We start from the raw sequence: 13,151 nt of genomic DNA, 5'->3' as shown, positions 1-13,151 counted from the left end.
TTACTTCTACCCCAACACTCAAGATAGCGGTTAGGAGTTCTAGGCAGGATAATCCAAGATACCTTCGATGTGAATGATTAGGCATGTCGTAGGACAGTCCTAAGATCATCTTAAAACCGATTTTAAGATATGTCTTATGGCAGATCTTCGGAAACTCTTGATTTGCCAGATCTATCAAAACTTCAGTTTTGACTTATATTTAGGAACTTACAAGTTTGGCCGTTTGTTTTACCATAGTTTTAATGCTGAACCTCAAGGTACATACTTGATACGAGGATACTATGAATTTTAGTTCAGATTTAAAGACCTTTTTATATGGAAAATATAATAGGGGAAACTTACCTTTCATCTTTTCAATCCGATTACGATATTAGTATCGACATGTATTAATTGTTCCGATGTGTTATTTTTAATGACGTTTCATCATTCATGAATTTTCTTTGTTTCACTTTTGAATGAATCTATGTTTCTTTAATTGGAGAAGACTCAAAGTCAATGAGCTTTATTCAATTTTCCATATATTGTATGTCCTCCTTAACATTTTCAATATTATATAATGATAATAATACATGTCGGCGATAAGAATATCAAACCTGATTTCCATATGAACACTACTCAAATAAACCTGGAATAATGTTTAGAAATAGTTATCAAGATTGATGGTAGTTTCACCCTGCGTCATATTGATTTTTCAAAATTAAACAATAAAAAGTCAGACAAATATAGATGAAATGATTTTTCAGATGGTTCTATTCACATATATAAGATTAACTCATAGTAAGACCAACTTTGCAAACCTAAAAGAAATATTAAACAGCATCAAAAGTATGAGATTGTATGAACATATTAGATCGTTGATTTCCGTAAAATAACATAATTTCACATTCAAATAAAAGTTGATATTTCACACTAGTCTATACTAAAAGTCAATGTTATAAAAGAGTAAAATGTAAACTCATTTGTGAATGAATGGGTTATTCAGTCACTAGTTGAATATTTTTTTGACATTCGAATTCTTAGATTAGTTAGTCTATAATAAAATCATAAAGATAAATCTGACATTTATCATAACAGATTTTTTGCGAAATCATAATGAACATTTTTAGATTTACAAAAATTGGACAATAGGATCACTAGGAGTTTAAGCAAACACACCAGAAAAGTTATTTCTATTGTAGTCTTTCTATATGTTTACGAATATCTATAAAAGTCTATTATTCTGTAACCACATGTTTGACTGTTGTTGTTCATTTATAATTATTGATATAAAGGTGACCCGCGACGGTATCAATAACTTTTTATAAAGACAGACGCCTAACCTTATTATTTTTCCTTATTTGAGTTTAAACTAATTCATTGGTATATTTGAGACCATCTTTAGCATTTGGTGAAACCTTTGATAGAATATACCATGAGAATATTCCATGCATTAAGAGACGTGGATATGCGTTAATGATACTGCAACCGAATTAAAAAAGAAGCCTTTTTGATATGTTTTTTCTTTAGCTTTTGTTACATATTGTTTGTTTGTATTGTTTGCTTGTGATTATATATGATAGTTTTGCTTGTGATTATAGGTGACAATATTGTTTGTAAATAAAGATGATAGTATTGCTTGTGATTTAAAATGATAGTATTATTGTGATTATAGATGATAATGTCGCTTGTGATTATATATGATAACATTGTTTGTGAATAAAGATGAAAGTATTGCTTACGATAATAGATGATACTATCGTTTGTGATTATAGATGATAATATCACTAGTGATTAAAGATAATAGTTTTGCTCGTGATTATAGATAATAACATTAATTGTGATTAAAGATGATAGTATAGCTAGTTATTGAAGATACATGTAATAGTATTTCTTGTGATTATAGACAACGGCTCCCTCCACCAATTAAAACTGACCGACACGATATAACCAATAGTGCTGAAAGCGGCGTTTAACACAAACAACCAATCAATGAAGCGATAATATTGCTTGCGATTTTATATAGTGTCTCTCCTTAAAATATTTTTTGCAAAAGACATGAAAGTCGTGACAGGTTTTTTTCTCGAATATAGGAATATACGCTTTAAAATACCGCATTGTTCTTGTAGTTATTATTCAAAGATCAAGCAATGGTTTAAATCAAATAAAATATGATGGCAAACTTTCATTCTGATTCATTTTATTATTGATCTGTAAATAAACTTTACTGCTGTTTAGACTTTTTTAGACAGCTGTTTTAGAAAAAGGCAAAAATTAATGATCTGCAATGTGAGTCCTGTTGAATTAAAAAGATTTAGTCAGAAGTACATTTTATTTTGATTTGACATAAATAAACTTATCATAGATACCAGGATTGAAATTTTGTATTTACGCCAGACGCGCGTTTCGTCTACAAAAGACTAATCAGTGACGCTCGAATAAAAAAAAAGTTAAAAAGGCCAAATAAAGAACGAAATTGAAGAGCATTGAGGACCAAAAATTCCTAAAAGTTTTGCCAAAAACAGCTAAGGTAATCTATTCCTGAGGTAGAAAAGATTATAACGTATAAATCCATTCTCAGATTCCTTCAACATTTCATATAAACATAATATTAATATAATCAAAATCGAGATCGGAACATTAACGGTATCAATTTAACTGCACCAGGTGCACATTTCGGCATTACATGTTTCTGCAGTGATTCTCAAAGCCTAAATAGTTGAAAGTCCAAATCCTTATACATACTTTGAAGAGATCATAAAACCAAAAAGGGGCAAAAGTAAACCCAAACCCATCCATAGAATCAGAGCGATGCATGCGAAAGATACATTCCTTAATTTATAACGATTTCGTTTTTTATAACAGCAAATTTAAATAAAATAATATTCGAATTTCCATCCCATTACCAGAGTACTGGCTACAGGTCTTGTGATACATTCGGGGACTAACAGTCCAACAGGAAAAGTATCGAGCGAGTAGTACTAATAACACTAACAGTACCAATTGCAGTGTACCAGATGTTTATTTCTACAATTTAGTGTTTTATAGAACACACATTTTTTTTAACAGAACAACAAAAAAGAGGCTGACATCGCCATGGCAAAAAAATAGAAGAAAAGACGTCTCAAAAAACCAAAAGATTATGTTTTAGAATTTCATTACGATCAGTAATATAAATGTAATTAAAAGATCAAAGTCGAACAAAGCTCACCATGAGAGGGATTTGAACTTAAAACCTCATCATTGACAGGCAAATGATCACTGTAGACGAATTCTTTAAACAACTTTGTTGGCGTGACCCTTGTTTGTAGAGAATATCTTTTTTAATGTAACCAACTTAATTTTTATTTACAATTCAAGGAAATGCAAAATGTGTGCTTTAATCGATTTAGATATCTTCCCCTAATGCATCTTTTTTTCATGATTTGATTTATGACGCCGACTGTTGTGATATATAAGTTCTCTTTTCTTATGAATGGCATCAAGAAGACTTGTATAATAAAGTCACGTTTTCCAATAACGGCTATAAAACGAAAGTTCTTTATATGCGCATCGGGTATATTCAGTGGTAGTAGTTTAATATTTCAATCAGTATTTTTTCAATTTTGAAAATTTAATGTGTTGTTATTTAACTTAATTCAATATTTACTTAATGACAATTGGCTGCTAGTGATTGCCCAGTGAAAATGAATTGATGTACATTTATAATGAACATCACTAATAAACGAAACAAACCCCAAACAGCCAAGAATGCTTGATAAATCTTTAAGGACTCCACAACATATATGCATAAACGTTTTTTTTTTTTTGTTATTTGGACTTTGAGTATTTATGGTGGATATTTGACTGTTTCTGTTGAATTTATTCACCACTTTTGTGGACTTTGGATGAATTTGGAGCTTGATATATTTCGCAGACAGTTGTTTATTGTTTGAAACTGTAGGTTGACTGCTGCATGTACTTTGCTCATTCCTGACGACGGTGGGTTTCTGTCGCATTATCTTGTATCCTACATCTCATTTTATTTCATATTACATAACAAACAAATAGTTAACCGATTATTCAAATAATGAATATGTATAAAATCCACTACTTTAATATATAGAATTATAAAATCTATAAGTTATCGTTTACAAAATATCATATGAGGCATGTTTCAAACAATACAGTATACAGTAACATGATAGTTTATATACTTCAAACGCAATATGTTACAAATATAGTGACGCTATATGCTTCTGAGTTAACCGAGATTATAAAATGATAAATATCTGCCATCTAGTATAAAACATGTCATTGACAATGATCAGAAAAGTAAAATACACAAACACACACACATTGTTTTCTCTCAAATGAAGCTCTGGTACCAGTTATAAGAATACAGTAATGACCAATTGATATGTGTCAATTACGGCTTTGTTGAAATAATGGCTAACAACAGACACATCAACAAACATACAAAGCTTGTGTTTGTCGAAAGGGGAGCTTCATCTGAAATAAATAAAATGTTAATATTGAAAGAAAAATAAGAGGTTTCGGGCTTTAAATTTTGAACAGCATTATTTTGGTTGCATATATATATTTTAAGAAAAAAATATGGTATAAAATGAAACTTAATTAGACGTGCAATCAACCAGCATTCAATATGAACAAGATAAATGCATAAGAAGAAATCGATTAAAATTGCAATTGTATTATCATTTTATAAAACTAAAATGCCTTTAAATAGCAAAGACATTTCCACAATTTTCAACAGATTCATCTCTGTTATCATTTCAGTTGAAGGAAATATTATAACGCTGCCTCCCTCGTGTTAGAGTCGGCCACCAGAGATTACAGGTTTCATAGAAAAGGGAATTACTAACCGGTATTCTTTATAACAGTAAAATGTAAAGCCCGACGTCTAATTGGAATACCGTCGAACAAACACACTTTATAGATTCGTTAAACCTATTTTTCTAGAGGTCTATCTATTTTATATATGATTAAGAATAACAGACATGAAATATAATAGTTTTGATCATTCATTTTACAATTATACAATTATACACGCGGAGAGAATAGCTGTACAGGCTCTGTCATTGGTCTGGTCGGATCCCCGGTATGGTTGGTCTAATACATTATATATGTAGAACTCGGAGGTGCGATGGAGACGCTGATGTGCAATGGTCACGCCGAAGTGCGACGGGTCACGCTGAAGTGCGACGGGTCACGCTGATGTCCGATTGTATATTTTACACCTGATGGCTAGTTAACAATCTAGAGATGCTCCATTATTATGAGAAATGAATATTTTTTAATAGTAACTATATAAATTTGCATTCGTTGATTGTCTATTGTTATCCTTATATATAGTAGCAGTTGCAAACTACATGAGAGATCGTCCTCTTTGATTTTCTGCATGTGAACATAATTCTGCATTAACATTTTATCTTTACTTGGTTGCTTTCATGAGTTCCACATTTACTGTAATATAAGTATGATACGGAGAGTCTAAGGCTGTCTGCGGACCCGAATATATTTAGAGAAGGACACGCTCCATCGTACGTCAACAAAAAACTTTTATAGATTTCTTTTATAGATTTCGAAAAAAATCCGCTACATAAGGTTAACTTTCCCCTCTCCACCAACCACTCTCCGTTTCCCGTAATATTAAAAGTTTATAAGCCCATTATTAACTTTTCAGAACCCGAAAAACTACTTCTAACAAACAAATTGAATTCTTCATCGCCTTTAAAATCATTGATAATATAGTTTATACGGTCCATCGCACTTCAGCGTTACCACCATCGCACTTCGGCGTATCCATCTACAAGATGGCGTCACAATGCTACCATCGCACTCCAAAAACGCACTTCGGCGTCAAACCATCGCACATCAGCGTGACCATCGCGGTTCAGAGTCCTACATATATATCAATCAAAAATCACCACTCTGCTAACTTCGACTAGTTTTACAACTACAAGTAGCGTAAAGCTCGACCAGGCTTACAAAGGTGCCTTCAAAGAACACCTATAAAATTCGTATGTAGCCTTAATTTAACAACATTTATTTCAAATATTTATCAGCTTTAAAATACTTGCTACTATTGTCTCAAAGACACCAAGTATTTACACCCCGATTTGTCACCGACTATTTGCACCAAGATCAATCAATACAAAATTGCACCCGAACTTGTCACCGTATATTTGCACCCAAACTTGTCACCTAGATATGTCAACGATCAATTTACACCTAGACTTCTCACCCAACAATTTACACATAGCAAATGTCACCATCTTGCATCCGTAATACACTATAACTATTTGCGTTTTGGCTATAGAATTTTTAATATTAATTTAGGTGCAATTTCCTTACTTTTCCTATATCACTTAAATTATCAGACATTTTAAATTAGGCGCTTCGTAACATTCAAACAACAAACAATCACTGCTCTCCGTAGTTGATCTTTTAAATTTTATTCGCCGATCAGCCAATCACAGACGCGTTTACTTACGTTGAACCAATCAGCGGCCATCTCTCTGTTTAATGAAATTCTCGAAATGGCAAGCCAAAATGTAAACACTGGAAGTTTTGTGTAAATAAAGATGATTTCTAGCTTAATATCAATGAGAACAAATAAATTTATTCATCACGAAGGATTTTGCTCATACAGAATAACTTAAGAACACGTGTAAAAAGGTTAATATATCAAATTAACAACAGAAATATAGGTACCGGCACTCTTCCAAATTTGTCACCGCGAGCAGTCATAACATCAATTGAAACACCATAAATATAACTCATCATTCCGATAATTAACCAGGATAATATTGTTTAAGTGACAAACTATTGTTTTACCAATTCAAGCAGTTATTCCAAATTTAGGAATGACCCCATAAAGTGTTCAGACTTCGTCTGACCAACACTGATTTTTTACCAAAAGAAACACTTTATTTCTCAACATGACAATCAATATTAGTACAATTATCATATCAAATAGACTCATTTGCATAGCATAACCTTTCACAGACATCTAACCCGTATTATTATTTGTACTTAATAACAGCACAGAAAGTTATGTTCAAAAAGGGGGTGGACGGCATTACAATATCACCTTCTGACAACATTGAATTCTAATATAGAAAACATATCAGACTAGTTATTCGTCACTAAGGTTTGTAAATCACTTCCATGAACTCATTATAATAAGACAACACTTCAAAATAATAAATATTTTTACTGACAACAATGGATTGAATGATAAAAACAGACTTACTGAAGTAGGAAGACAAATCATCTATGCTCCATTTGTTTGCACTACTACCGGGCTCGTGGTCTCTATCCGAGGACCCGTCATTTGTAGGCCCGCTGTTAACTTTATCCACTTCATTAGAACCACCTACAACATGCCACACAAAAAGATAATTGCATTCTTAACTTGCAGGTAAAACAAATAGTTGTCGCAAAAAGAACGTTAAGATGGGTTTCCAGATATCTTTCGTTCGTATTTTCACAATTCCTTTCTCTTTCCTTTAATGCGACATCCTCGAAAAAGATTTATCAACACAATTGTACTAACGATCCTTTGTTTTGGTAGGGCTCGTGTTTCTAAGTCTTTAGTTTTCTATATTGTGTTTTGCAGTCTGTTGTTTTTAATTTCGTATTTTTTAAGTATTTTGTGTTTTCAGTCTGTTTTTGAATTATGATTTACAATATCCCCTGGTTTCTGTCGCCTTTCTCTTAAATACGAAATGTACTGTATCCCTAAAAAATATGTGAACCTTTTTTATGAAAACCGTGAATCCTGTCTCTTTCAGGATCGTATGTTGCTAAATTCACCAATTACTTTTGCACATTTTGTGTTTTCAGTCTGTTTTCGAATTATGATTTAGAATATCCCCTGGTTTCTTTCGCCTCTCTTTTAAATACGAAATGTATTGTATCCTTAAAAAAATATTTTAACCTTTTATTATCAAAATCGTGGTTCCTGTCTCTTTCAGGATCGTATGTTGCTAAATTTATTAATTACTTTTGCATATTTATATGTATGTATATATATATATCTTTCATTAAAAACACTGTATCAGTTATGGCATGTATGGTGGATATCACAACCTACCGCGTAAGTCGACACTTAAAACCTTCACAGTTTAATGTAAAATATTATTCTTTAGTAGATCACTGATGCCCATTTCTTACGACTTATATAAATGAAAAGTACCACCAAAATATTTTATTATGAAAACAAATCGTGACATCTTTCATTTCATATGTGTTGTAGAATGCACACCGATCTCAAATCTACTCGTTCCAAATTGAAAATATCGGAGGCAATTATTCGCCAACCAATCATTATGCTTATCACACATTGTTACAGTAATGTCATGAAAATAGTTAATAGAACCGCGTTTATACTACAAAATATTTCACTTGTCGACATGCTTTAGGTCCAATGGAAAACATTCGATACATATAGGACAACTGCTTGTATGATGGTCAATTTCAGTTCTGAAACTCTCGGGAAATTCAAAACCAAAAACATGATCTCCACAAAGGCGTGAACAACAAAATAATTTAAACAAATGCAAGACGAAAGTATGGCCAAAAAATTAAAGATTAATCACAATGAAACACTCCTCACTTCAATGGCGTTTGTGAATGGCATAGAATTTTAGTCGAGGATTTTTATTTCAAAATATGACCATAATCGAAAAATAGTTCATTTTGAAAAAATTAATAAAACTGAACTAGCTGCTAGCAAAACTTTCAAAACTAACAAGAACTTTATCTGTAGAATGACAACCGTATTTTTACTTTTTATAAGTTTAAAGCGAACAAATTAACTGAATGTGGTTGGGGTTAACGCCAATCAAAGAAGACTGTTTGTAAAGATCTCCATATTTAAAAACCATTTTGCGAATTCGTACCAATTAAACCACAGATAAGACACTAAAATGTTTAAACTACCTGGTCCCTGTCCTTGATCTGGTTTTGGCCATCCCTTTTCTGGATCTGCAAAAACAGCAAAATCAAATTAAAATTTCGGGGCCTTTTATAGCTTACTATGCGGTATGGGTTTTGTTCATTGTTGAATGCCGTTCGTTAACCTAGAGTTGTTAACTTCTATGTCATTTGGTCTCTGGTGGAGAGTTGTCTCATTGGCAATCATACCACGTCTTCTTATTTTTATATTGAAAAATTATGTGCATGTTTAAATATATAGGGAGTACACTTTAGAAATAGTATACTATTTAAAAAGATGACTCTTTTTTTATTAAAATCTGTAACAAGGAAATGATAGACCGTGAGCAGGAAAATCTACATGCAAATGGTGCATTGTTTAGGTAGAACGTAATGAAAAATCTGTATCACAGATGACCATCGACATTTTCATTGTTTCTGCTCATAATTTTGTCTTCCTCGTTTGTGACTATCGCCGGAAAGCTATTTATTACGGGACATCCACACGACATTAGCATTACAAGGGATGCTATTAGTGGAACCAAACTGATCATTTTCTATATTTTCTTTGATGTCCTCTAACTTTTGTGCTGCTTCAAACTATAAATACAGCAATATCAAAAAGAAGTTTTGTAGAATACACACCAACATAAATAAATAGATGCCAATAAACTAATCATAGATATCAGGATTGAAGTTTTGTATTTGCGCCAGACGCGCGTTTCGTCTACAAAAGACTCATCAGTGACGCTCGAATAAAAAAAAGTTAAAAAAAAGGCCAAATAAAGTACGAAGTTGAAGAGCATTGAGGACCAAAAATTCCTAAAAGTTTTGCAAAATACAGCTGAGGTAGGAAAGCCTTAGTATTTCAAAAATGTAAAGTTTTGTAAACAGTTAATTTATAATTATGACCATATCAATGATCATTCGTGTCAACACAGAAGTGATGACTACTAGGCTGGTCATACCCTCAGGGAATAAAAATAAACCTTATTGAAGTCCCTTTTAAATGAGACTGTACACCAACTATCAAGATAAAGAACATTTACTAAATTTTGATATACCAGGAGACATGGGGGTAAACTTTAAGAAATGGCATCCCAACGGCCCCTTAAAATCACTGACGTCATAGGGTCTTACGTTCTAACTATAAACACTTTCTATGTAATTATGGACAACACAAATGCCGGTTATCAGCAATGCGCATTTGGTGCAGTAAAATTGGTACAGTTAACGTTAGTATTTGTTTTCCAGAATTCGTTGGGCCATTTTTCTCTCATTGTCACCAACCCATACCCTTTCTACTCCAGGCTGACAATGAATTAATATTCATTTACATTTGTTTTAATAGTATATCTTTGTTTAATTACAAAGATGTTAGAGCAACGTCTAATCATGTTGAAATAATCAATCAATCCAAGACCGTATGTATGTCTAATTCTACAAATTCATAAAACGAGATTTTATTAGGAACAGCTCAATACTTACAACACCTTTCTTTGGCTTCATCAGTGTGGGTTAAGCAGTCATAGTATCCATCACACATGAACTCCTCCAAGATACATCTATCTTCTCCACATGCAGCATAGCCTGGTTTACATTCCTCTATCATAAGATACGATATCCCATATGATTGTAATCAGTTGTGATAAAGAATTTCTTTTCCTAATGTACGTTTTTTATTTCCGAAGTTTAAATGAGTGATTGAAAGTTTTTAAATTAAAGTCCATTGAGTAATTATACCCCACATCTCGTTTTAATGAGAGAAAAACACCTTGCATGACGACGTGATAGGTGGTTCACGGAAACGGTAAATATCTGAATGGATTTTGAAAAAATCGTCAAAGATACCAGACTTATAAATTGTTGCTTTTACGCTCAACAACAATACTATATTCATAAGCATGATCGTCACCGCCACAATCGATTTGTTCTGTAAAATGCTGTTAGATAATATACCAGAAAATGTGGACTGAAATGCAATTCACTTATATACATCTACTTACCCTTAATTGGTCGATCTGGGGAAAAAAGAAATAACCATTAGTTTAATATTCAAGAAAATACAGTTCCGATGAGTGTACACGTCAAGTTTTAATAACATTAGATATACTTAAAAACAAAGGTTTCACTCACAAAAACAAGAGTCATTACAATTGGCAAAACTTAATGAGGCATCATTAACACATTCAATTTCCAATCTTGTTGCTAATATTTCACAGTATTCATTACAGTCAATGCTTTACCGACACGAAAATTCCAAAAAAATAATATTTCCATAATGCAATACATTTCTTTCGTCATTAATTCAAATAATGCAAAAAAATATCTATACATGTAATTCAAACACATCAATTGATATGGTTTTGGATTTTCAAACATTTTGGCCTCATTATTAGTCGAAATTCGCGTCTGGTGCGGTAAAATTTGTTCCGTTATTGTAATTTATTATGATCTATTTCAACTAAGTACATTTGGATTTTAATCTTTTAAAATAAGTCAATAAATGAATACCACAGAAAAGTTCATCCTCTTCATCTGGACAGTCTCGGATACGATCACAAAGTCTGTTGGCTGGTATGCAAGTTCCAGTCAAACACTGGAAATGTGTTGGTGAGGAACATGCTGTAAACAAATAAAATATGTAGACAAAGTATTTTTAAAGCAATCTACTGTTATTTTGATGTATTATGTATTAAAAAGACATAAAGCAGCGATACAACAAGCTTTATTGTAGCTGAACATAATTTGACGTGGAGCTAACATCAATGGGGAAGTAACACTGTATCATCGCAAATTATAAATAAGTATTACACATTATCACATGTATGTTATAAGTTAAGGAAAAAGTAAAATAACAAAAATACCGAACTCCGAGGAAAATTCTAAACGGAAAGTCCCTAAGCAAATGGCAAAATCAAAAGCTCAAACACATCAAACGAATGGATAACAACTGTCATATTCCTGACTTGGTACAGGCATTTTCTTATGTAGAAAATGTGAATTTCTGTATAGTAACGTAATTGGTCTCGATATTTCTATGCGACGCAGTATAATTTGTATCACTGGTCTGTTCTCTTTTGTTATTAATGATGTTATGATAGAGTTGATATTGTTGTGATGTCATATCAAAATTTTATCATAAAATCAAAGGATTATTGCAATAGAATTTGCAAATACATTGCAACCTCGTCCAATATTATATCATAATTTAATGATATTTATAATTTTTTGTGCAACAATATTAAATATAACTTACGACAGTCCTGTTCATCTTCAGCGTCCATTCCACAATCAATGTAGACGTCACATCTTTTTGCAATAGACAGACATGTTCCATCATTGCATTGGAATTTGAATGGGTTGTTCTTACAATCTTAATATTTCAATATAAAAAGTGACAAATGTTAAACACCAACTATGCATATCATTATGTATTCATCTCATGAAAACATTACCATAATTCAATGCGAAACTGTTCAAAGTTGATATGAACTTCAAGGGCCATTGTCTATAATTCTAAACATGACTTGATGTCGGCGTTGCATAAAAATCCGGATTGATCATCTCAATATCAATTTTTTATCAAATATAAACTATATAAGCCATATAAGCGGGAGGTTTGGCTAGCCATAAAACCAGGTTCAACCAACCATGTTTTCTTAAAATGTCCTGTACCAAGTAAGGAATACGGCAGTTGTTATCAAATAGTCCGTTTCTATGTATGTTGGCGTTTGTTTTTGTAGCAGTTCAGTGTTTATGTTGTTCCGTCGTTTTCCTCTTATGATTGATGTGTTTCCCTCGGTTTTGGTTTGTGACCCGGATTTGTTTCAGTTAAATCGATTTATGACTATTGAACAGCGGTATACTACTGTTTCTTTTAAATATAAGGAGATATTGTATGATTGCCAATGAGACAACTATCCACCAAAGTTCAAACAAATTGGATGTAAGCAGTTATAGGTAACAGTACGGCCTTCATTCAGTTGAAAAAGGATTAACTCATCAGATCGATAAAAAGTAGAAAAAACATCAAACAAAAACTCAGACCTGAGATTTGAGAGTACTCGCAGTTACTGACAGCTAGTTCAAAGCCAATAACAACTAATAAAAAAATCATGTATCTAAGACTAAAATATCAATCTTATAGTACACTTATATTACGAATGGGTACAAAATTTCAGCATTAATATATTTTGAGGCAGATATTTTGATATGAACTATTGAAAATT

The 13,151-nt window shown here is 32.2% G+C and overlaps 1 protein-coding gene across 1 annotated transcript in view; it reads right to left on the bottom strand.

Moving 5' to 3' along the window:
- Positions 1-4,084: 4,084 nt before the first annotated feature.
- The window catches only part of LOC127702027 (neurogenic locus notch homolog protein 1-like), a 51,705-nt gene continuing 42,638 nt past the window's right edge, over positions 4,085-13,151 (bottom strand). Inside the window, exons 21-27 of the mRNA XM_052206002.1 lie at positions 12,179-12,295; positions 11,434-11,544; positions 10,926-10,940; positions 10,408-10,524; positions 8,926-8,970; positions 7,235-7,357; positions 4,085-4,467 (exon numbers count right to left, since the gene is read on the bottom strand). Of these exons, the coding sequence (XP_052061962.1) occupies positions 4,385-4,467; positions 7,235-7,357; positions 8,926-8,970; positions 10,408-10,524; positions 10,926-10,940; positions 11,434-11,544; positions 12,179-12,295 (611 nt within the window). The 3' untranslated portion in view covers positions 4,085-4,384. The remainder of the gene's footprint in view (positions 4,468-7,234; positions 7,358-8,925; positions 8,971-10,407; positions 10,525-10,925; positions 10,941-11,433; positions 11,545-12,178; positions 12,296-13,151) is intronic.

The sequence above is a fragment of the Mytilus californianus genome, unplaced genomic scaffold (assembly GCF_021869535.1).
Source record: "Mytilus californianus isolate M0D057914Y unplaced genomic scaffold, xbMytCali1.0.p SCAF_5, whole genome shotgun sequence".
NCBI classification, from domain to species: domain Eukaryota; kingdom Metazoa; phylum Mollusca; class Bivalvia; order Mytilida; family Mytilidae; genus Mytilus; species Mytilus californianus.
This window is presented reverse-complemented; position numbering and strand designations above follow the sequence as displayed.